The 24,495-nt window shown below is 48.7% G+C and overlaps 1 protein-coding gene across 1 annotated transcript in view; it reads right to left on the reverse strand.

Annotated features, from left to right (window-relative positions):
- Positions 1-1,140: 1,140 nt before the first annotated feature.
- LOC106570311 (PHD finger protein 14) overlaps positions 1,141-24,495 on the reverse strand; it is a 49,963-nt gene continuing 26,608 nt past the window's right edge. Inside the window, 7 exon segments of the mRNA XM_045694808.1 lie at positions 1,141-4,406; positions 6,681-6,805; positions 7,019-7,081; positions 13,186-13,348; positions 20,818-20,949; positions 21,079-21,185; positions 23,569-23,664. Coding sequence (XP_045550764.1) covers positions 4,400-4,406; positions 6,681-6,805; positions 7,019-7,081; positions 13,186-13,348; positions 20,818-20,949; positions 21,079-21,185; positions 23,569-23,664 — 693 coding nt within the window. The 3' untranslated portion in view covers positions 1,141-4,399.

The raw sequence follows: 24,495 nt of genomic DNA on the forward strand, positions 1-24,495 counted from the left end.
TGATCTAGAGCATCCCAAATATGCTCAATGGGTTACTGGGTCTGGTGGGTATGCAGGCCATGGAAGAACTGGGACATTTTCAGCTTCCAGGAATTGTGTACAAATCCTTGCGACATGGGGCCGTGAATTATCATGCTGAAACATGAGGTGATGGCGATGGATGAATGGCACGACAATGGGCCTCAGGATCTCATCACAGTATTTCTGTGCATTCAAATTGCTATCGATAAAATGCAATTGTGTTTGTTGTCCGTAGCTTATGCCTGCCCATATCATAACATCACTACCACCATGAGACATCCTTATTCACAATGATAATATCAGCAAACCACTCGCCCACACGACGCCACACACGCTGTCTGCCATCTGCCGGGTACAGTTGAAACCGGGATTCATCCGTGAAGATCACACTTCTCCAGCATGCCAGTGGCCATTGAAGGTGAGCATTTGCCCATTGAACTTGGTTACGATGCCTAACTCTTGGTGAGGACAACGAGCACTCAGATGAGCTTCCTTGAGATGGTTTCTGACAGTTTGTGCAGAAATTATTTGGCTGTGCATACCCACAGTTCCATCAGCTGTCCGGTTGGCTGGTCTCAGATAATCCCATAGGTGAAGAAGCCGGAAGTGGAGGTCCTGGGCTGGTGTGGTTACACGTGGTCTCCAGTTGTGAGGCTGGTTGGACGTTCTGTCAAATTCTCTAAAACAACCTTGGAGGTAGCTTATGGTAGAGAAATTAACATTCAATTCTCTGGCAACAGCTCTGGTGGACATTCCTGCAGTCAGCATGCCAATTGCACGCTCCCTCAACACATCTGTGGCATTCTGTTGTGTGACAAAACTGCACATTTTAGAGTGGCCTTTTATTGTCCCCAACACAAAGTACACCTGTGTAATGATCATGCTTTTTAATGAGCTTCTTAATATGCCACAGCTGTCAGGTGGATGGATTATCTTGGCAAAGGAGAAATGCTCACTAACAGGTATGTAAACAAATTTGTGCACAAAATCTGAGAGAAATAAACTTTTTGTGCGCATGGAAACATGGGACCAATTACTTTACATATTGCGTTAACATATTGCGTTAATATTTTGGTTCAGTGTAATTAGCTGTGTAACTCTCATTTATCACGATGGTGATAAGGTGAAAAAGTCAAGAGTTTATTCAAGCTTTAATGCTGAGAGCTATAGGGGCCGGGAGGCCAGGATACTTCACATACACACATATGAGAGTAGCAATATTCGTACTCTATATATCACAGTTATTTTTACCCAATGTGGCAATACCACAACATGTTATAAATAATCACATATAAAAATGTATGTAAAGTAATACTAATCACATATAGGCATGTGTGTAAACAAATATATTAACAATGAATATGTTTAGCAAGAAGTCCTTTAAGGTTCCTACTCAATAGGGAGCTTAACTCATTTTCTTCATAACACAGTAATAACAAAAGGCATATTATGATATAAAATCAAGTGTGAAGGCACAAATAAAATAAAATATACAAAAAAGCTTGGCCTTGTCAATAAATACTGTACACACCAATCACACAACACAGCTAAAAAGGTGTTTGTTCACACATTCTAAACTGTTGGAACACATGACATATTCTCAGGTTAAAAGTACATTTACTGTAGGCTACTATAGCCCTAATGGTTAGATACAGAGTTGGCCATATCCTAGCCCTAGGCCTAATGGTTAGATACAGAGTTGGCCATATCCTAGCCCTAGGCCTAATGGTTAGATACAGAGTTGGCCATATCCTTGCCCTAGGCCTAATGGTTAGATACAGAGTTGGCCATATCCTAGCCCTAGGCCTAATGGTTAGATACAGGGTTGGCCATATCCTAGCCCTAGGCCTAATGGTTAGATACAGAGTTGGCCATATCCTTGCCCTAGGCCTAATGGTTAGATACAGAGTTGGCCATATCCTTGCCCTAGGCCTAATGGTTAGATACAGAGTTGGCCATATCCTAGCCCTAGGCCTAATGGTTAGATACAGAGTTGGCCATATCCTAGCCCTAGGCCTAATGGTTAGATACAGAGCCATGCATGGTAGGGCTAGAGTAGGATTAGTAATAGGGTTAGCTGTAGTAGGGTTAGCTGGTTAGCTGTAGTAAGTTTAGCTGTAATAGGGTTAACTGGTTAGCTGATTAGTAGGGTTAGCTGATTAGTAGGGTTAGCTGTTAGTAGGGTTAGCTGATTAGCTGTAGTAAGTTTAGCTGTAATAGGGTTAACTGGTTAGCTGGAGTAGGGTTAGCTGATTAGCTGCAGTAGGTTTAGCTGTAGCAGGGTTAACTGGTTAGCTGATTAGTAGGGTTAGCTGATTAGTAGGGTTAGCTGGTTAGCTGGTTAGTAGGGTTAGCTGTAGTAGGTTTAACTGGCTAGCTGAAGTAGGGTTAGCTGTAGTAGTACTAGCTGGAATAGGGTTAGTTTGTTAGCTGCTGTATGTTTAGCTGTAGTAGGGTTAACTGGGTAACTGGAGTAGGGTTTGCTGATTAGCTGTAGTATGGTTAGCTGTAGTAGGGTTAGCTAGTTAGCTGTAGTAGGGTTAGCTGGTTAGCTGTAGCAGGGTTAGCTGTAGCAGGGTTAGCTGTTTAGCTGGAGTAGGGTTAGATGTTTAGCTGGAGTAGGGTTAGCTGGAGTAGGGTTAGCTGTTTAGCTGGAGTAGGGTTAGCTGGAGTAGGGTTAGCTGTTTAGCTGGAGTAGGGGTAGCTGGAGTAGGGTTAGATGTAGTAAGTTTAGCTGTAGCAGGGTTAGCTGTAGCAGGGTTAGCTGTAGCAGGGTTAGCTGTTTAGCTGGAGTAGGGTTAGATGTTTAGCTGGAGTAGGGTTAGCTGGAGTAGGGTTAGCTGTTTAGCTGGAGTAGGGTTAGCTGGAGTAGGGTTAGCTGTTTAGCTGGAGTAGGGTTAGCTGGAGTAGGGTTAGCTGTTTAGCTGGAGTAGGGTTAGCTGGAGTAGGGTTAGCTGGTTAGCTGTAGTAAGGTTAGCTTGAGAAGGGTTAGCTTGAGTAAGGTTAGCTGGTTAGCTGTATCTCATGGACAGTCCTCTAAATTTGTTGTGGAGGAGGCAGAAGAGGATGAGGAGGAATAGGGAGAACGAAGATGAGGAGGGCTCATTGGAGTGACATGACGTGGGGAGTCACCAGGTCATCCTGTACAGGGATCTCTAATCTCCATAGGGAAACCACCAAATGTATTTCCTCAGCAGATTTTCCAGTGGACCTAAGCATTATGTGAGGTTAGGCAGCTCCCAGTGGCATGCATATAGGGTCCCCAGACAGATGAGGGGAAGAGAAAATGAGTGACATAGAGGGTCCTGGGATGGGGGTGAGCAGAGGAGTGACATGTGAGGGCAAACTGTGACACTTCTGTCAAGGACCCTGACAGACAGACGGACCACATGGCAGCTACTCAGTTGTCAGCAGTCAATATGGGGTACTGGGGAGATGCGCACACACATATATAGAGCTGGGCTGCTTTTAAAGAAGTGTCAGTTAAACTGTCACTTTAAAATATTAATGAGAGGAAGGAAGAGAGACTAAGATGCCTAGACATCTACCGTACACTCACATACTGACATTAGAAGTTACAATAACCATTCATACAAATGTTGCTATAATTATTATGTTAAACCTTAGGCTGCTGTAGAGCCTAAGAGGAAACTTACTTCTCAAAAGCCAGAAAGGGCAATCATTCTACTAAAACCCACTACTTTTTCAAGGTCTACTAGTCCTCTACTCTAGAAAGTTCTACCCGACGACAACACTAGAAGAAGATTATGAAAGCCTAAGTTCAAGTGCATCTCTAATTAAAGACCTTTACTGAGGAAAACACCATGTGATTGGACCACAAATGACTGGAGTCAATACAACTGATTGGATGTGGTGATAGGATGCTCAGGGAGGTCAAACGAGTGAAGTGCAAACATAGAATGGATGAGAGAGCGAGAGAGAGAGAGGGGGGAATCACTCCTTAGTCCAGTTAGGCCATAGTCCTTATAGAAGGGCCCTTAGAGTTGACAATGACGATCACAAAGGGCCTGTCCAGTAATACCAACATGTCCTTTCTTACAAGAATGACCAGTTCAGTAATACTGAACCTCCCAAAATGTTATTTGCTCAAGTATTTTAGAATTCCTCAAAGTTACTTTCAATTTCTGCCTCTCTCCCTCAATTTTAATTGGACGGCTAGTAGCTGGTCCAATTTGGGTCGTGAAGAAGACCATGGTCGTGAACGTCAAAGATGGCCATCTGATCCCACACCCGCCGCCGTCATTCTTCCACGTAATTAAGTCCCTCTCTGTCTCTAAGCCAAAGGTCTGCTTCTCTCTCTCATCTGTCCAGCAGTGTCTAGGTGTGGGGAGGTGAGGAGAGGTGTCTGCCCCGGCTCTCACAACCTGTGCAATGCAAAGATAGAAAGAGTCAGGGCAGGCAGCACAGCTCACAGCCCCCGACCTCCTTAACCTATAAAACACTGACAGAACCACACATTATTAGCTTAACCTTACAAACACTGATAACTAGTACAGCTCACAGAAACAACCCTACGGAGTAATAAAGTGAATGTATCATACGCTTTCAGTTGAAATTAGCCTATGACCACGTTTCCATCCAACCATTTCATGAGGATGAATTACCTGACGCATGAAAAAATTCCCGACCGGGCTGATGGAAACATTAAATGCTGGTACAACTTTAGAAATGGCAACAGACGTTTAGATTTGTTTGTTAGACAGGGTGGGATCTTATTGTGTCGGTAAAATGTATTATGCGAGAAAGGGCGGCGGGAACGCCTTTATGTACAAATATTGATATAATAACCAACATATGGAAGTAAACTTGGAGTCACACGATGATATGTTGTGTGGTCCTCCCACTACGACTCAGGATAGCATGCAGTTTATTAGACTACAGATGATATGTTGTGTGGTCCTCCCACTACGACTCAGGAAAGCATGCAGTTTATTAGACTACAGATGATATGTTGTGTGGTCCTCCCACTACGACTCAGGAAAGCATGCAGTTTATTAGGCTACAGATTATATGTTGTGTGGTCCTCCCACTACGACTCAGGAAAGCATGCAGTTTATTAGACTACAGATGATATGGTGTGTGGTCCTCCCACTACGACTCAGGAAAGCATGCAGTTTATTAGACTACAGATGATATGTTGTGTGGTCCTCCCACTACGACTCAGGAGAGCATGCAGTTTATTAGGCTACAGATGATATGTTGTGTGGTCCTCCCACTACGACTCAGGAAAGCATGCAGTTTATTAGGCTACAGATGATATGTTGTGTGGTCCTCCCACTACGACTCAGGAAAGCATGCAGTTTATTAGACTACAGATGATATGTTGTGTGGTCCTCCCACTACGACTCAGGAAAGCATTCAGTTTATTAGACTACAGATGATATGTTGTGTGGTCCTCCCACTACGACTCAGGAAAGCATGCAGTTTATTAGACTACAGATGATATGTTGTGTGGTCCTCCCACTACGACTCAGGAAAGCATGCAGTTTATTAGACTACAGATGATATGTTGTGTGGTCCTCCCACTACGACTCAGGAAAGCATGCAGTTTATTAGACTACAGATGATATGTTGTGTGGTCCTCCCACTACGACTCAGGAAAGCATGCAGTTTATTAGGTTACAGATGATATGTTGTGTGGTCCTCCCACTACGACTCAGGAAAGCATGCAGTTTATTAGGCTACAGATTAAATAATTTATGATGAACTTCATGCTCCTTTCCAATAAATACTGAAGGTCTTATTCTGGTGACATGATGATGGATGATTGGCTGCCGTTTGACAAATACAAATAACATCGCTCTTATCCATAATAATCTCATAATGTAGGTAGCCTACCAGCACTGTATCTGTGAGCTGTTGGCTAGAGCGCATGTGACAAGACCAGAGTGGGCACATTTGTTATATAATGCAACAGTTTTTCTTGCAAAACCATCAGTAAATGCGATGGAAACCCATTTAACTTGTATTTTTCATTCGCTACATGGGAATTTAATGGTAAAAGCTATTTTTATGTGCACTACATCATCACGCACACAGCCTTTTATCCACAAACAGTCTGATGGAAATATCTCTGGTGGGAAAATGCACATTTTAGAATATTCACATGAAAATCTGTTGCAAATTGGATGGAAACTTAGCTAATGACAGTCACAGTCTGTAGGTCATATGGAAGGCAACTACAGTGGTCTATACACTCATAATAAATACACTCTGATAAATCAGTCAGTCTACAGTGTGTTAATGCTGACTGTTTTAATTCACACTACTGAGGGATGTAGTAAAGTTCTGGCCCTGTTTAAGCAGCGTGAGACAGCTGAACCTCTGATGGGAGACAAGGGCAGATCAAGCTGTTCATTACATCTTGATGATGTGTGTAAATGCAGTTGGCAGTTCAAAAGAGGTGTTCTATAGAGCTGCTGGCCTCAGCCCTGCTCACCAGCCCCCCCCTCGCTCAGCCTACGCAAGGCAGCCAAGGCCTAATGAAGACTGAACTTTAATCTTCAGGAGGATACAGCTCCTCACACACACACACACACACACATTTCAATACACGCATGCACACAGACCTCCTTCCGCACTCTCTCCTCATCTCCACACACATCCCCTCCCCTCCCTTCACACACACTGTGACCCACCTGACGAGGTTCTCGTTGTCCCCGGGTCCTTTGCAGGAGGTACAGTCAGTCCTGGTGTCGTCGGCTTTAGGGGTCTTCTTCTGCATTATAGACTGACGCTGACGCCGTTCACGTAGAGCAGGTTCCTATGGAAACACACAGGCTGATTAGAGCCGACAATGCCGTGTGTGTGTGTGTGTTAATGGTGTAGAAGAGGTGTTAAGAAATAGAGAAATATCCAGGTGAATAGAGTAGTACTGTGTGTAACACATGGGATGTGTATGTATTAGTTGTGCGAGTGTGTCAGGGAGGTTAGGAGACGTAGGAATGTTTAGTAACAAGGTAGAACAGTGACATACCTGCACTTCAAACTGCTCTTCTTCACAAATGGACACCCTCTTCCTCTTCTGCCCTCTGGTTCTCTGTGGAATACATAACAATGTGTTTCATTGCAGTCAGTCTTAACTAAGGTAGAATTTTGTGGTCATTTATTTTTTTTGTGGTCATTTATTCACACAGATTGATCTGTGTGAATTGATGAGAGATAATTGACCCGAGCTCTGGTCAGTCTCATGAGCCTTGAAAGGTTATCAGATAGCCATGCAAGGGCACAAGGTCACAGCTTGGTGACTTGGGGAAAATGTCAATGTTTCTCTACTTTGAGCTGTTGAGTTATCAGGCAAATCGTTAGTTATTGGTATTTTGTCTGAGAATCTGTCAAAGTAATAATTTGACTTAATTAGATATGTGCTCCACAAAGTATTGGCAGCATCAGACAAATCTAACTTTATTTATTGCTTGTTATCCAAAAGTTTCAGGAGCCAGTGGAAGTTTGTTTATGACGTAGTCTGCTCCCTTAGCTGTTTGTCAAATAAAGAACATCCACTGTGCTCTCTGCCTTTTGCAACAAGACCACAGAAAGCATAAACTGTTTTCCAAAGACATATTTTTTGTTTGTTTGTCCTGTATTTAATCCTCTAATGCCCAGTGAGGCTGGTGTTCTGTTTTACCTCTGGACATACAAGACAAGAGAGCCACACAGTGCTGTCTGTGGACTAGGTCCTATTCATAGATAGAGTAACACTGCCTGTCAGTTGCACGAGAGAGAGAGTGAGAGAGAAAGGGGCAGGATAGACAGAGAGAGAAGGGAGCGGGAGAGAGAGAGTGAGAGAAAGCTGTCGGGATATGGCTGCTCCCTCCCTCCACCTCTTCATGGATCCCACTTATCTACAGCCACCATACCCTGATCCTCTTCCGATAGACTGCCCCAGCCCTGCCTCCCCTCCCTCCTCCCCATCCTCCCCTCCCTCCTCCCCATCCTCCCTCCTCCCTCCCAGTCTCAGCTCCCTGAAGGAACACAACAGATAGTCATCAGAGAGAGGAGGGGAGAAAAACACTCTCCAGTCCTCTTCCATTTTTTATTTTCCCCAGTCTTTTGTTTTTAGACTGTCAATAACAAACCCTCTCCACAACTGGAAGGAGAGAGCCTGTGGAACACTCCTCCTCTGTGGCCACTGACTGCTTGGCTGCCTAGCAAGAGTCAGAGAACACCCTAGTGTCTGTCTGTCTGTCTGTCTGTCTGTCTGTCTGTCTGTCTCCTCCCTCCCTCCCTCCCTCTCAGACAACACAAAAACAATCCGTTCTTCCTTTTCAAATAGACAAAAATGAACACAAAAAACAACCATAAATGTTTTCTCCTTCTGGACGTGTATCTGTTATGTCAGAGAGACGGAGGGAAGAGAGAGAAAGGGGGAGGGAAGAGGGGAGAAGGTGGTGTAGAGTGGAGCAGCAGCAGTACCGACGGCTGTGCTGTGTTGAGGAGGTCTGGGTTAATGTGTTTTTCTGTTAGCTTGCATAAAGCGGCGTGCCCAGAAGTACGCTTGGCTGAGGACCCTGCTGCTGGAAGTACTCTGGGATTAAGCTGGCTTTTTCTGATTTCCTCTCTCCGCGTCCGCTCCAGTCGAGGAGCTTCAATGCTGCATTTATCTTCAAATGCAAGGCGTGCGATGGCAGCCGCTGAAAGGGCCCTGCTTTGCATTTTCTATGCTTTTACCAGGGCACCCCGGTGCTGGCACAGCGTTAAAGCCCTGTTTCAATTAATCAGGGCTGGCTAATCGACCTCCCGCTGGCCCCTGCATGAGGATGAGTGTTGGAGTGCGTGTGTGTGTGTGTGTATGTGTGTGCAGGGCCACAGAAGTAAGATGGCCCATTGACACTCTGTGGGGCAGCTCAGCCTCCTCTGGCCCATGTTCAGGGCCTGCTGACTGAGTACACTGCCTACTGGAGGGTAGTGCCCTTCCAACTCAACATGTGCCCTCAATGTCACAGAGTATGGAGGAGATGTGTAGGACATCCTACACAGAGCCTGACAGTTATATTCCACTTATATACCCATGGGAGGGGGGTCAGCTTTAACACTACAGATAGATTGTAGCTTCCATCAATGTAATTGTCTGTATAATTTCCAATCCCCCATATATTTATTTGGGGGAATACACACACACGTGGCCAAACATTGTGTGTGTGTGTGATATATATATATATATATATATATCATACATACAAATCTTTAAATATATGTTCCTTTATTATTTTCCCATAACCCTACCACCCCTTCCCTAATTGGAGTAAACTAATGGACACCACACTTAGGCTTCTACTTCCAGCTGATACATAATATGGACACAATGTATTTTACAATAGTTATTATTTATTTTTTAGCCCATCTTTCAGCTACCATCAACCCCTCCATCTCTGAAGACCATTTCTATTTTGTCATATATTTTTAACAGTGCTGTTTCACAAAAGTTCTGAACCTATATATATTTTATGGACACTTATTTTCCATTCGTTTTTTGCCATATACTTTGTCTTTTCAACACTCATTGAATCATTACATCTCAGAACCATCAGTTCCGGTCCACACTATACCGCATTTTCAAGGAAGCTTGGTCTTTGCTTCTTGTAATATAATCTACCGACAATATCTCACATTTTCAGGCCTATATCTCCAAAACGAATCGTTCCAGACCAAAACTATCCTGCATTTTCAAAGGTTTGGTAATCATTGCTTCTTCTTCTAGAATCTTCTGTGTGACAGTGTGTGTAATGGGGTGGTGATGAAGCATGGCCCTGCTCTAACACCCCTCCATGATTACACAGGAACATCCTGTATGAACATATGCCATTAGTCTAGTGAGAATGATGATGAGAATTAAGTTACTACATCTAGTTACCACTGGGTCCTCCGCTCCGTTAACTTCTCTAATCCTGCATGGTGCTGTGAAATGATTCATGGCTGTTAAAGATGCAATGATGTACTTAATTAAAAGATTGATTTAGCTCAGAGTCATACAAACTGCCCCCAGTTAATATTTCCTCACCTGAGCAGAGACCCTGATTAGGTGTGCTGATTAGGTACACTGTGTGTGTGAACATTTTACCTTATATCTTATTTTAATAATGTTTTATGTTACTCTGCATTGCACTGAATTCTGCATTGGATTTGTGTTGATCTTCCCCTGGCCATTCATAGATGACCTTAATGGAGTCAACCAGTAAAGAGAGCAAATAGTTAAACTCATACACCGGGCCCCACCCACACGAACGCCGCAGGCAGAAGAAGTGGCTTCGAAGGGAGCGAGGAAGGGAGAGATGGAGGGAGGTAGGGAGGGCTGAAGTGAAGAGCCAACTGGCAGTGGTTCTACCATCTAGCAGTTAGCATTTATAATGATAAGTGTTCCATCTGCTGAGTGGTGGAGGAGGAGCCAAAGGCGACAGATGGAATTGTTTTCACAATCTGTATAAATATGTAGTCTTCCTTTTTAAGAAACACACAACCCGACTCAGTCACTTGATTGCTTGCTAGAGTCAAGAACAGCAAGGAGATGTTAGATTTCCCCCTTTGTTAATATTCAAACTTCATTTTACATGAATCACTCATCCCAATCCTCTGTAGATTGGAAGAAGTTCAGGCAGACCTGAACCAACGAGCCAGCGGGGGGTGTTTGGGACTGAACACCAGAGGAAGTATGTGTTTGGATCCACCCCCTCTAGTTTCCTGGCATGTCTACTAGCAATCCTGTTTAGTACAGCAGCGTATCCTGTTTAGTACAGCAGCGTATCCTGTTTAGTACAGCAGCGTATCCTGTTTAGTACAGCAGCGTATCCTGTTTAGTACAGCAGCGTATCCTGTTTAGTACAGCAGCGTATCAGCGTGACCAAGTCCTGTGAGTCTGGCCTGATACATGCTACATCTGTCGGGCTCTGTTAGTCTGGCCTTGTATATCTGTCGGGCTCTGTTAGTCTGGCCTGGTATATCTGTCGGGCTCTGTTAGTCTGGCCTGGTATATCTGTCGGGCTCTGTTAGTCTGGCCTGGTATATCTGTCGGGCTCTGTTAGTCTGGCCTGGTATAGCTGTCGGGCTCTGTTAGTCTGGCCTGGTATATCTGTCGGGCTCTGTTAGTCTGGCCTGGTATATCTGTCGGGCTCTGTTAGTCTGGCCTGGTATATCTGTCGGGCTCTGTTAGTCTGGCCTGGTATATCTGTCGGGCTGGGAAAAAAGAGAAGAGAGCTCAGCTCCTGGTTACGGGACAGACAGAGAGGGGCTGTATTATAGACGTCACTGGAGTCGGACGTACAGAATATGTAGCTCAGTTTTAGCTTTAGGCTTTAGTTTCGAGGGCAATCACAGTCTTGTGGAACACAGACGACCCGGGGTCGAACCAAGTTAGTCACATATACACTCTTTATACGGCTCTGGTTGGATCAGCCATTAGTCCTGTGAGTCTAGCCTGGTATATCTGGTGACGGGTCAGACGGGACAAAGAAGGACTAGACTACGGACGTCACTGGGGCTGGACTCTTACCTATGATGGAGTACTTTAATACCCGGTATAGGTTGACGGATTACTGTCTGTTTCTCCAAACCTGGGAGATACATTCTGGATTATACAGTAGATGGCAGGACAATTCAAAAGGTTCCCCCAGAAATATCAACCCAATTAACCCCAAAACTAGCAAAGTGGAGGCCTGCAAAACCAATTTTGACAGACGACCACCTAAAGGGATCCTTTCTGGACTTTGGTAAGGATGCCCTTTATCTACTTCCCCAGAGTCAGATGAATTTGCATCCATTATGAAGGAAGTTAAGAGGTAGTTTCGCGAGCCAATGCTAATGTTTATTTTTCTAAATTAATAAAAATGAAAAGCTGAAATGTCTTGAGTCAATGAGTATTCAAGCCCTTTGTTATGGCAAGCCTAATTACCTTCAGGAGTAAAAATGTGCTTAACAAGTCAGATAATAATTTGCATGGACTAACTGTGTGTGGAATAATGGTGTTTAACATTTTTGAACGACTACCCCATCTCTGTACCCCACACATACATAAGTCAAGCAGTGAATTTCAAACACAGATTCAATGCCTCACAAAGAATGGCACCTATTGGTAGATGGATCATTTTTTTTTGAATATCCCTTTGAGCATGGTGAAGTTATTAATTACACTTTGGATGGTGTATCAATACATCCAGTCACTACAAAGATACAGGCACCCTTCCTAACTCAGTTGACAGAGAGAAACAAAACCGCTCAGGGATTTCACCATGAGGCCAATGATGATTTTAAACCAGTTATAGATTTAAATGGCTGTGATTGGAGAAAACTGAGGATGGATCAACAACATCGTAGTTACTCCACAATACTAACCTAAATGACAGAGTGAAAAGAAGGAAGCCAGTATAGAATAAAAATATTCCAAAACATATATCCTGTTTGCAATAAGGTAATAAAGTTATACTGCAAAAAATGTGGCAAAGAAAATTACTTTTTGTCCTGAAAAAGCATTATGTTTGAGGCAAATCCAACAAATCACAGAGTACCATGTTTTGGGTGTGCTTGTCATCGGCAAGGACTAGGGAGTTTTTTTAGGATAAAAAGAAAAGGAATCGAGCTAAGCACAGGTAAAGTCCTAGAGGAAAACCTGGTTCAGTCTGCTTTCCAACAGACACTGGGAGACAAATCCACAGCAGGAGAATAACCTAAAATGCAAGCGAAATATACACTTGAGTTACTTACCAAGAAGACATTGAATGATCCTGAGTGGCCTAGTTACAGTTTTGACTTAAATCAGCTTGAAAATCTATGGCAAGACTTGAAAATGGATGTTTAGCAATGATCAACAACCTCCTTGACAGCTTGAAGAATTTTAAAAAGAATAATGGGCAAATGTCATACAATCCAGGTTTGCAAAGCTCTATTAGACTCAGCTGTAATCGCTGCCAAATGTCATTCTAACATGTATTGACTCAGTGGGTTGAATACATATCTAATCCAAATATATCAGTGTTTTATATTCCAATAATACATTTAAAATGTAGATTTTTTTTGTTGTTGTTGAGTTTTCTGTGTATAATGTTGACAGAAAATTACAATGAAATAAATTCATTTGAATCCCACTTTGTAGTGGAAAAAGTCACGTTTCTGAAGGCACTGTACATAATAAATAAAACGTGTGTTATTACACACCGTGCCCCTCACATCTCGTTTCTTGGGCTCCGGGGACATCTCCTGAGGGATGAATTTGATTGGTCCTTTAATCTGTCTCCGAGACCTCTTGGTACCGTCGGGCAGCGTCTCCATGGCGATGTCAGCATCATCGCTACTGGCCTGGTCACACTCTGAACATTGCCTGAGAAGAAGAGGGAGGTAGAGAGAGGTAGAATAAGTGTGGTAGAGGTAGAGAGAGGAGAGGGATGATCTTTCACGGTCCAGACAGTGTCCTCTCCTCTATGCAGGGGTATTGATTTTACTAATCTGTGAACATCTTAAGCATGGAAAACAGGTTTAAGATACCTTTCTCTCTTACTATCAGTCTCTGACAAACAGGATCTAGATGTTGCTAATTATGTTGAAGAGAAAACAAACAAAACACTAAGGCTTTGGTCTGTAATGTCTGTCTTTGTTGAAATCTATGAAAATAATATTTGCTTGGTTTGAAAAAAAAAAAATGCTGTTTTCCCAAAGTATTGAAATCTGAGCCTGGAGGTCTGCCCCTGTATTTGAGGATAGGGGGTTATGCTGACCCAGGCAAAGCATACGAATGTGACATACTTTTCTGCCAGTCTTATAAATTAGATCACGTCAGTATTATAGGTTAAGGCAAAGCGAACTTGTGGATCCTCTGTGTGTTTCTAGTTCCTACTGAGAAGCCCTGTCTGCACCTTTCTTACTGCCTCTTCGTGGGGTGCAGATCGTGGTAATTAGGTATGACTTGGCCTCGGCTCCACCAAATTATATCCATCCAAACACTTTGTAATTTCTGCCCTCTGGAGCAGAAGGCCGCCGTGCTCTTATTCATGGTTTAAATGATTTACTCCCAGTCACAGGCATGTTCAACCTGCAGGTTGAGGTGCCACTAAAACAAACAACACACACATCTCAGATGTGCACACACACACACACACACACACACACACACACTACAATCCCCCATCCTCCTTAACTTAGAATAGGAAGTAAAAAGGGAGAAGACTAACTGTGGAAGTAGCTCACTAAGTGACAGAGATGGAATACTACTGAACTATTGAGACAGATACACAAAAGAGCTCGTCTATTTATCTGTCCAGATAAGGACATCTACCTCTTCTGTGTGAAGTAGGACATTTCCACCATCTCCGCATTCTCCATCTGATAAATCTACTGCCATTGAGTATTCTGAAATGTCACACTTAACACAAATAAATCAATTGTAGACACTAATGTATCTTCTACTCCAAGTTATTATAAAACGGTTTGTTTGGATCCTGGATGCTGATTGGATGATATGCGGGACATTTACTCACGCAGAATACCATGACGTGTTAATCTCATAATTCCACTGTCCCGCAACCCACGCAGGAAATTCAGTCAAAATAGCCCCTGGGCAAAAAAGCGTCTACACACTATCCATGCTATTTGATTTGCAACACCTACCTGTCTGCCTTTACAACCTGTGCAACAATGTAGCATTTTACAAATGCTTTCTCTCCCATGCCAGTAGGCTAGGTAGCCCAAGAATGAAACTAACTAATTTACCATAGAAACTGAACACTCAAGAATTCCATTCATTTATTCACCAGCGCAGTGCGGTCTATGTAGGCCTATTGGATATTCATTAAATCATTATTTATTGAGGTTCTTGTCTCTCATCATCATTGAATGTCTGCTAGCTAGCTACATGCCAATGATTTGTTTAGCATAGCAAAGTCCAAAGAGTGGAATGATTAGAATTAACGAAAATAACTAACAACCAACCAGCCCGCTGTTAAAATAATGGTTTTAATGAAAACATTCGATTAATATTTGTATAAATATGTTGGCAACCGTTTTATAAAAGCAATAAGGCCCTCAAACCCGGGGAATATGGTATGATAACTCCTGTCTAAGGGCTGTTCCTGGCCCTTGGCTTCGTCTCGGGTCTAAGAATAGCCCTTAGTCATGAGTTATCACACGATAATCCCCGGGTTCTCATGTCTTATTGCTTAAATAACATGTTTTTATACAATGTTATAACAATGTCAAAGCAGATTTACAGTACAGTGTCGTGTGTGTGTGTGTACCATGGACAGCACTTGGTCCAACTTTTGGTTTTGTAAACTCTTGTACCATCGAGTCCTCTGGCACCCATTCACCATTCACTCCCCATCTACCTCCCCAGTCCCTCTCTTTCTTCCTCATCTACCTCTCTCTTTCTTCCCCATCTATCACACTCCCTCCTTCTCTTTCTTCCTCATCTACCTCTCTCTTTCTTCCCCATCTACCACACTCGCAGTCCCTCCCTCTCTTTCTTCCTCATCTACCTCTCTCTTTCTTCCCCATCTATCACACTCCCTCCTTCTCTTTCTTCCTCATCTACCTCTCTCTTTCTTCCCCATCTATCACACTCGCAGTCCCTCCCTCTCTTTCTTCCTCATCTACCTCTCTCTTTCTTCCCCATCTATCACACTCGCAGTCCCTCCCTCTCTTTCTTCCTCATCTACCTCTCTCTTTCTTCCCCATCTATCACACTCGCAGTCCCTCCTCATCTACCTCTCTCTTTCTTCCCCATCTATCACACTCCCTCCTTCTCTTTCTTCCTCATCTACCTCTCTCTTTCTTCCCCATCTATCACACTCGCAGTCCCTCCCTCTCTTTCTTCCTCATCTACCTCTCTCTTTCTTCCCCATCTACCACACTCGCAGTCCCTCCCTCTCTTTCTTCCTCATCTACCTCCCTCTTTCTTCCCCATCTACCACACTCACAGTCCCTCTCGCATCTCTCTCTTATCGCTCTCTTTTCTTTCTTTCTCATCTCTCTCTTTCCAATCTCTCTCTCCCATCTCACTCTCTCTCCAATCTCTCTCTCTCATCTCTCCCATCTCATTTCTCTCTATCCCATCTCTCTCTCTTTCTTTCCCATCTCTCACTCTTTCCTTCTTATATCTCTCTGTCCCATCGCTCTCTTTCTTATCTCTCTTTATTTCTTTCCCATCTCATCAATCTCTCATCTCTATCTTATCTCTTTCTTTCCCATCTCTCGCTCTCGCTCTTTCTTTCTTTCAAATCTCTCTCTCCCTCCCGTCTCTCTCGCTCTTTCTCATCTCTCTGTCTGTGTGTCTCTCTGTGTGTCTCTCTATCTGTCTGTCTGTCTGGCTGTCTGCGTCCGTCCGTCTGTCTGTCTGTCTGGCTGTCTGCGTCCGTCCGTCTGTCAGCGTGCGTCCGTCTGTCTGCGTCCGTCTGTCTGCGTGCGTCCGTCCGTCTGCGTGCGTCCGTCCGTCTGCGTGCGTCCGTCCGTCTGCGTGCGTCCGTCCGTCTGCGTGCGTCCGTCTGCCTGCGTCCGTGCGTCCGTCTGCGTGCGTCCGTCCGTCCGTCAGCGTGCGTCCGTCAGCGTGCACAGACGGACGCAGGCAGACAGACGGACGCACGCTGACGGACGCACGCTGACGGACGGACGGACGCGACGCACACGGACGCACGCAGACTCCGTCCGTCTGCCTGCGTCCGTCCGTCGCTGCGTCGTCCGTCCGTCTGCGTGCGTCCGTCCGTCCGTCGCGTGCGTCCGTCCGTCGCGTGCGTCCGTCTGCTCGCGTGCGTCCGTCGCGTGCGTCCGTCTCGTCCGTCCGCGTGCGTCCGTCCGTCGCGTGCGTCCGTCCGTCGCGTGCGTCCGTCCGTCGCGTGAGTCCGTCCGTCTGCGTGCGTCCGTCCGTCGCGTCGTCCGTCCGTCCGTCCGTCGCGCTCGTCCGTCCGTCCGTCCGTCGCGTCCGTCCGTCCGTCCGTCCGCGCGTCGTCCGTCCGTCCGTCAGCGTGCGTCCGTCGCGTGCGTCCGTCCGTCGCGTGAGTCCGTCCGTCTGCGTCCGTCCGTCCGTCTGCGTCCGTCCGTCCGTCTGCGTCCGTCCGTCCGTGCGCGTCCGTCCGTCCGTGCGCGTCCGTCCGTCCGTGCGCGTCCGTCTGTCTCTGCGCGTCTGTCTGTCTGTCTGCGTGCGTCTGTCTGTCTGTCTGTCTGTCTGTCTGTCTGTCTGTCTGTCTGCGTGCGTCTGTCTGTCTGTCTGTCTGTCTGTCTGTCTGTCTGTCTGTCTGTCTGTCTGTCTGTCTGTCTGTCTGTCTGTCTGTCTGTCTGTCTGTCTGTCTGTCTGTCTGTCTGTCTGTCTGTCTGTCCGTCCGTCTGTCTGTCTGTCCGCGTCCGTCTGTCTGTGCGCGTCCGTCTGTCTCTGCGTCTGTCTGTCTGTCTGCGTGCGTCTGTCTGTCTGTCTGTCTGTCTGTCTGTCTGCGTCGCGTCTGTCTGTCTGTCTGTCTGTCTGTCTGTCTGTCTGTCTGTCTGTCTGTCTGTCTGTCTGTCTGTCTGTCTGTCTGTCTGTCTGTCTGTCTGTCTGTCTGTCTGTCTGTCTCGCGCTGTCTGTCTGCGCGTGCGTCCGTCTGCGTCCGTCTGCGCCTGTCTGTCTGTGTGCGTCTGTCTGTCTGGCTGTCTGTCTGTCTGTGCGCGTCCGTCTGTCTGTGCGCGTCGGACGCGACGGACGCACGCAGACGGACGCACGCAGACGGACGGACGGACGCACGCAGACGAGGCGCAGACAGACGCACGCAGACGGACGGACGCACGCAGACGACGGACGCGACGGACGGACGCACGCCGGCGGACGGACACGGACGGACGGACGGATGCGGGCGGACGCGACGCCGCCCGTCTGTCTGTGCGCGTCCGTCTGCCCGTGCGCGTCCGTCCGTCCGTCGCGTCGCCCGCGTGCGTCCGTCGCGTGCGTCCGTCCGCCCGCGTCCGTCCGTCCGTCGCGTCCGTCCGTCCGTCTTGCGTCCGTCCGTCCGTCTGCGTCCGTCCGTCCGTGCGCGTCCGTCCGTCTGTGCGCGTCCGTCCGTCTGTCTGTGCGCGTCCGTCTGTCTGTGCGCGTCCGTCTGTCTGTGCGCGTCCGTCTGTCTGTGCGCGTCCGTCTGTCTCTGCGCGTCCGTCTGTCTCTGCGTCTGTCTGTCTGTCTGCGTGCGTCTGTCTGTCTGCGTGCGTCTGTCTGTCTGTCTGTCTGCGTGCGTCTGTCTGTCTGCGTGCGTCCATCTGCGTCCGTCTGCGCCTGTCTGTCTGTGTGCGTCTGTCTGTCTGGCTGTCTGTCTGTCTCGTGCGCGTCCGTCTGTCTGTGCGCGTCGGACGCAGACGGACGCACGCAGACGGACGCACGCACGCAGACGGACGCAGACAGACGCACGCAGACGGACGGACGCACGCAGACGGACGGACGCGACGGACGGACGCGACGCTGGCGGACGGACACGGACGGACGGACGGATGCGGGCGGACGCAGACGCCGCCCGTCTGTCTGTGCGCGTCCGTCTGTCTGCGCGCGTCCGTCCGTCCGTCCGCGTCCGCCCGCGTGCGTCCGTCCGCGTGCGTCCGTCCGCGTGCGTCCGTCCGCGTCCGTCCGTCTGCGTGCGTCCGTCCGTCTGCGTGCGTCTGTCCGCGTGCATCCGTCTGTCCGCGTACGTCCGTCTGTCCGTGTGCGTCCGTCTGTCCGCGTGCGTCCGTCCGTCCGTCTGCGTGCGTCCGTCTGTCTCTGTCTGTCCGTGTTTGTCCGTCTGTCCGTGTACGTCCGTCTGTCCGTGTGCGTCCGTCTGTCCGTGTGCATCCGTCTGTCCGTGTGCGCCCGTCTGTCCGTGCGCGTCCGTCTGTCCGTGCGCGTCCGTCTGTCCGTGCGCGTCCGTCCGTCTCTGCGCGTCCGTCCGTCTCTGCGCGTCCGTCCGTCTCTGCGCGTCCGTCCGTCTCTGCGCGTCCGTCCGTCTCTGCGCGTCCGTCTGCGTGCGTCTGTCTGTCTGTCTGCGTGCGTCTGTCTGTCTGCGTGCGTCTGTCTGTCTGTCTGCGTGCGTCTGTCTGTCTGTCTGTCTGCGTGCGTCTGTCTGTCTGTCTGTCTGCGTGCGTCTGTCTGTCTGTCTGTCTGCGTGCGTCTGTCTGTCTGTGTGCGTCTGTCTGTCTGCGTGCGTCTGTGTCTGCGTCTGTCTGCGTGCGTCTGTCTGTCTGTCTGCGTGCGTCTGTCTGTCTGTCTGCGTGCGTCTGTCTGTCTGCGTGCGTCTGTCTGTCTGTCTGTCTGCGTGCGTCTGTCTGCCTGTCTGCGTGCGTCTGTCTGCCTGTCTGCGTGCGTCTGTCTGCCTGTCTGCGTGCGTCTGTCTGCCTGTCTGCGTGTGTCTGCGTGCGTCTGTCTGCCTGTCTGCCTGCCTGTCTGTGTCTGTCTGCCTGTGTGTCTGCGTGCGTCTGTCTGTCTGCCTGTCTGTCTGCGTGCGTCTGTCTGCGTGTGTCTGTCTGTCTGCCTGTCTGCGTGTGTCTGCGTGCGTCTGTCTGTCTGCGTGCGTCTGTCTGCGTGCGTCTGCGTTCGTCTTTCTGTCTGCGTGCGTGCGTCTGTCTGCCTGTCTGCGTGCGTCTGTCTGCCTGTCTGCGTGCGTCTGTCTGCCTGTCTGCGTGTGTCTGCGTGCGTCTGTCTGCCTGTCTGCCTGCCTGTCTGTGTCTGTCTGCCTGTGTGTCTGCGTGCGTCTGTCTGTCTGCCTGTCTGTCTGCGTGCGTCTGTCTGCGTGTGTCTGTCTGTCTGCCTGTGTCTGCGTGCGTCTGTCTGTCTGCGTGCGTCTGTCTGCGTGCGTCTGCGTTCGTCTTTCTGTCTGCGTGCGTGCGTCTTTCTGTCTGCGTGCGTGCGTCTGTCTGTCTGCGTGCGTCTGCGTGCGTCCGTCTGTCTGTCTGTCTGCGTGCGTCTGTCTGTCTGTCTGTCTGCGTGCGTCTGCGTGCGTCTGTCTGTCCGTCTGCGTGCGTCTGCGTGCGTCCGTCTGTCTGCGTGCGTCCGTCTGCGTGCGTCCGTCTGTCTGCGTGCGTCCGTCTGCGTGCGTCCGTCCGTCTGCGTGCGTGCGTCCGTCCGCGTGCGTCTGTCTGTCTCTGCGTCCGTCTGTCTCTGCGTCCGTCCGTCTGCGTGCGTCCGTCTGCGTGCGTCCGTCCGCGTCCGTCCGTCCGTCCGTCTGCGTGCGTCCGTCTGCGTGCGTCTCTCCGTCTGTCTGCGTCCGTCCGTGTGCGTGCGTCCATCCGTCCGTCTGCGTGCGTCCGTCCGTCTGCGTGCGGCCGTCCGCGTCGCGTCCGTCCGTCCGCGTCGCGTCCGTCCGTCGCGTGCGTCGCGTCCGTCCGTCTGTCGCGTCCGTCCGTCTGCGTGCGTCCGTCCGTCTGCGTGCGTCCGTCCGCGTCCGTCCGTCCGTCCGTCCGTCTGCGTCCGTTCGCGTCCGTCCGTCGCGTCCGTCCGTCTGCGTCCGTCCGTCCGTCCGTTCGCGTCCGTCCGTCTGTCCGCGTCCGTCCGTCTGCGTCCGTCCGTCTCGCGTCCGTCCGTCGCGTCCGTCGCGTCCGTCCGCGTCCGTCTGCGTCCGTCCTCGCGTCCGTCCGTCTGCATCCGTCCGTCCGCGTCCGTCCGTCTGCATCCGTCCGTCCGCGTCCGTCCGTCTGCATCCGTCCGTCCGTCTGTCTGCGTCCGTCTGTCTGTCTGCGTCCGTCCGTCTGTCTGCGTCCGTCTGTCTGTCTGCGTCCGTCTGTCTGTCTGTCTGCGTCTGTCTGCGTCCGTCTGTCTGTGTCTGTCTGTGTCTCCCTGCCTGCGTCTGTCTGTCTGTGTCTCCCTGCCTCTCTCACCAGTAGCTGTTCTTGGTCTTCTTGGGCATGCGTGTCAGCGGAGGCTCCAGACAGCCCAGGTGGTAGTAGAGCTTGCAAGTGTCACACATCAGCAGGAGATGCTGGTCCTGGTTCTTCTTACAGATCCCACAGCTAAACAGGAACACACACATGCATACATACATACATACATACATACATACATACATACATACATACATACATACATAAGCATATAAGGCCTTGTGCTTGTATGTAATGCCTGTTTGAATGTTTGTTTACCTGTAGAGGACAGCTGGCAAGTTGGAGGACTTCCCAGGAGTTCCTCCCTCCTTCTTGCTGGGCTTCCTCTCTTTAGGGGCTTTCAGGACCGACGGGGAGTTCAGTTTCTGTCACAGAGAGACACACAACACAACTGTAGGTGTACTAGAGACCTCAGAGAGAAGCAGTAAAGGACAGACAGGTCAAGTCCACAGAGAGGAGGGAGAGGACAGAGAAAGAGGGGAGAGAGGAAAGGGGGGGTGAAGAGAGAGAGTGTGTGTGTCTGTGGGGGAGGCCTGTTGTTGGTCAGTAGACTGAGGTGGATGTGGGTGTGGTTTATTTCTCCACTGCATCTCGTTGGCTACATGGTGGCTGCTGTCTGTCGCAGGTTAATTAGAAAACCGATCTGCTAGGGAGAGACTGGGGAGCTGGTGGGCCACTAAACAGACAGGCTTCTCACTGGGGCAGCTTTAATCTGAGCACACTCACTACGCCATAGCCCACGGCTCCCAGGGACCAGTCCTGTGGGGGTGCTAGGGCCACAGGACCCCAGGGTGTGTGTGATCTACTAATTGTGGACCACAATCCCCTTCTGCATTAGCTCAGTGAGTAGAAAACCCCTCAGAGAGATGGGTGTGTGAAGGTATATTCTAAAATAAGAATCAGAGGCAGGCAGGACCAGACCAGCCTCAGGCAGGACCAGCCCAGCCTCAGGCCATCTGCCTGGTTCATACTGGGTGCGAGACAGGCTCTGAGGCCGTGGGTGACCGAGTGGCCATCACACACAGCACACACACTAGATAGCAAACACAGCACACACACAAACGGCACCCTGGGAAGGGTCAGCTGACTGGCACGCCTTTCAGGAAGATTCTCGGTGTTTGACACAGACGTGCACAGCATTTCAAATGAGATGCTTTACCTCAGTGCCAAACTGAACACTGCCAGGAAATGCTAATGGTAAAAACACTGACCGGGTCCTTTGAAGTTTCACAATGTCTAGCAAAATGTTTTCCTCTCCCTGAGACGTCCCCCACAATGACAACACTGACTCAGTGTATAGGATGAGGGATGGGGCTGCGGTCGGGCAACATCAATAATTTCTGGTAATGTACGGGACGGGCAGAGAGATGACAAATAGGAAATGAAAAGGTATCAGATAGATGACACAAAGCAACGCGGGGACGTGACTGATGTAGCTACTTAAACCTTTCCACGTTTCTAATTACGTGATTTATGGAGGTCGTTGCAGATCGACGTCGTTCGTTCAGTCGTTCTTTCCTCCCATCCTCTAGCTATATCACACCATCCATTTATCTGAAGCCAGACCCCTGTTGCCAGCCAAACTTTTAAATCAAGCGTCATGCATTCATTTAGCCGCTTACGTAGATGCATTTTGAAAGAGCTGATTACATATGCAGTTCCAGGCGCCACGGGCAACTGTTATTTGTATTATCTAGACCTACCTGCTAATCTTAGAGACGGGGTGTAACCAGGGGGTGTCTGTGTCTCGCTGTAGCATCCTGTCAGAGCTCCAACGCTCCACAGGCCTCTCATCCTCAGTTCTCATTCTCACCTCAACACAGCACCACACACACCAAGAGCTGCTTTTAAAGAAGTGTCAGCACTTCCAAACAGGCTCTGTCACTTTAAAAAAAAAGTTAAAAAGGTCTCACAGAGCAATTTCTGCAGAGCTGCATTTCGCACTCATTAAACAACCCATCACCCGTGGTGACGCATCTTGGCGATTTGGTTGCCATGGTGAGTGTGAACGTGGTAGAAAGCAAGCGGGCAGCTTCTAGCTTCATTTAGAGTGGAGCAGATCCAGGTCTGGTCTGCCTTTATGGTAAAGGACAGGTCAATCACTTACAGGAGCCTATTATGGGCTGCAGAATTACCCCATGGTAACTCTGTGGGTTGCTATGGCTAATCTAGATTCCTCTCAATCCTTCGTCATAACCAGGTCCTGGGCATGTAGCAGGGAGCCCTGTCCGGTTGGGGGTTTATCCTCTGACTTTTCTGTCCTGCCTAGGTGTGATGAAACAAAAATTACAGGACAGGTGCTGGAGTTTGGTTTAGTGGGAGTGTTGCCAACTCAGGACTAAACATGAGAGAGATAGGAGGAGAAAGTGGACGAGCAGGAAAGGAGGAGGAGAAAGTGGACGAGGAGGAATGAGAAAGTGGACGAGGAGGAATGAGAAAGTGGATGAGGAGGAATGAGAAAGTGGATGAGGAGGAATGAGAAAGTGGACGAGGAGGAATGAGGAAGTGGACGAGGAGGAATGAGAAAGTGGACGAGGAGGAATGAGAAAGTGGACGAGGAGGAATGAGAAAGTGAATGAGGAGGAAAGAGAATGAGAAAGTGGATGAGGAGGAATGAGAATGAGAAAGTGGATGAGGAATGAGAATGTGGATGAGGAGGAATGAGAAAGTGCAAAAGAAGATAAGAAAAGGGGATGAGGAGGAAAGGAAGATGAGAGAGGAGAAGAAAGTAGTGTGATATTAACATACCTGTCCTAGGATTCCTCCCAACATGGTCCATATGGCATGGCCCTCACTCCTCAGAACACCGTTGACATTCTGCAGGTCCTCCAGAGACTCACACAGCTTCAGAGGGAGAGACAGACAGGTCATGTAGGGGGTGAGAGAAAGAGAGAGAGACGGGGCATGTAGGGGGAGAGAGAAAAAGAGACAGGTTATGTAGGGGGGAGAGAGAAAAGAGACAGGTTATGTAGGGGGGAGAGAGAAAGAGACAGGTTATGTAGGGGGAGAGAGAAAGAGACAGGTTATGTAGGGGGGGAGAGAGAAAAGAGACAGGTTATGTAGGGGGAGAGAGAAAAGAGACAGGTTATGTAGGGGGGAGAGAGAAAAGAGACAGGTTATGTAGGGGGAGAGAGAAAAGAGACAGGTTATGTAGGGGGGAGAGAGAAAGAGACAGGTTATGTAGGGGGGGAGAGAGAAAGAGACAGGTTATGTAGGGGGGAGAGAGAAAGAGACAGGTTATGTAGGGGGGGAGAGAGAAAGAGACAGGTTATGTAGGGGGGAGAGAGAAAGAGACAGGTTATGTAGGGGGGAGAGAAAAAGAGACAGGTTATGTAGGGGGGAGAGAGAAAGAGACAGGTCATGTAGGGGGGAGAGAGAAAGAGACAGGTTATGTAGGGGGGAGAGAGAAAAGAGACAGGTCATGTAAGGAGAGAGAGTGAAGAGAAGAGACAGGTCAAGTAGGGGGGGTCAAGTAGGGGGAGAGAGAGAGAGACAGGTCAAGTAGGGGGGAGAGAGAGAGACAGGTCATGTAGGGGGGAGAGAGAAAGAGACAGGTCATGTAGGGGGGAGAGAGAGAGACAGGCCATGTAGGGGGGAGAGAGAGAGAGACAGGTCAAGTAGGGGGGAGAGAGAGACAGGTCATGTAGGGGGAGAGAGAGAGAGACAGGTCATGTA

Source organism: Salmo salar, chromosome ssa14 (assembly GCF_905237065.1).
Source record: "Salmo salar chromosome ssa14, Ssal_v3.1, whole genome shotgun sequence".
NCBI classification, from domain to species: domain Eukaryota; kingdom Metazoa; phylum Chordata; class Actinopteri; order Salmoniformes; family Salmonidae; genus Salmo; species Salmo salar.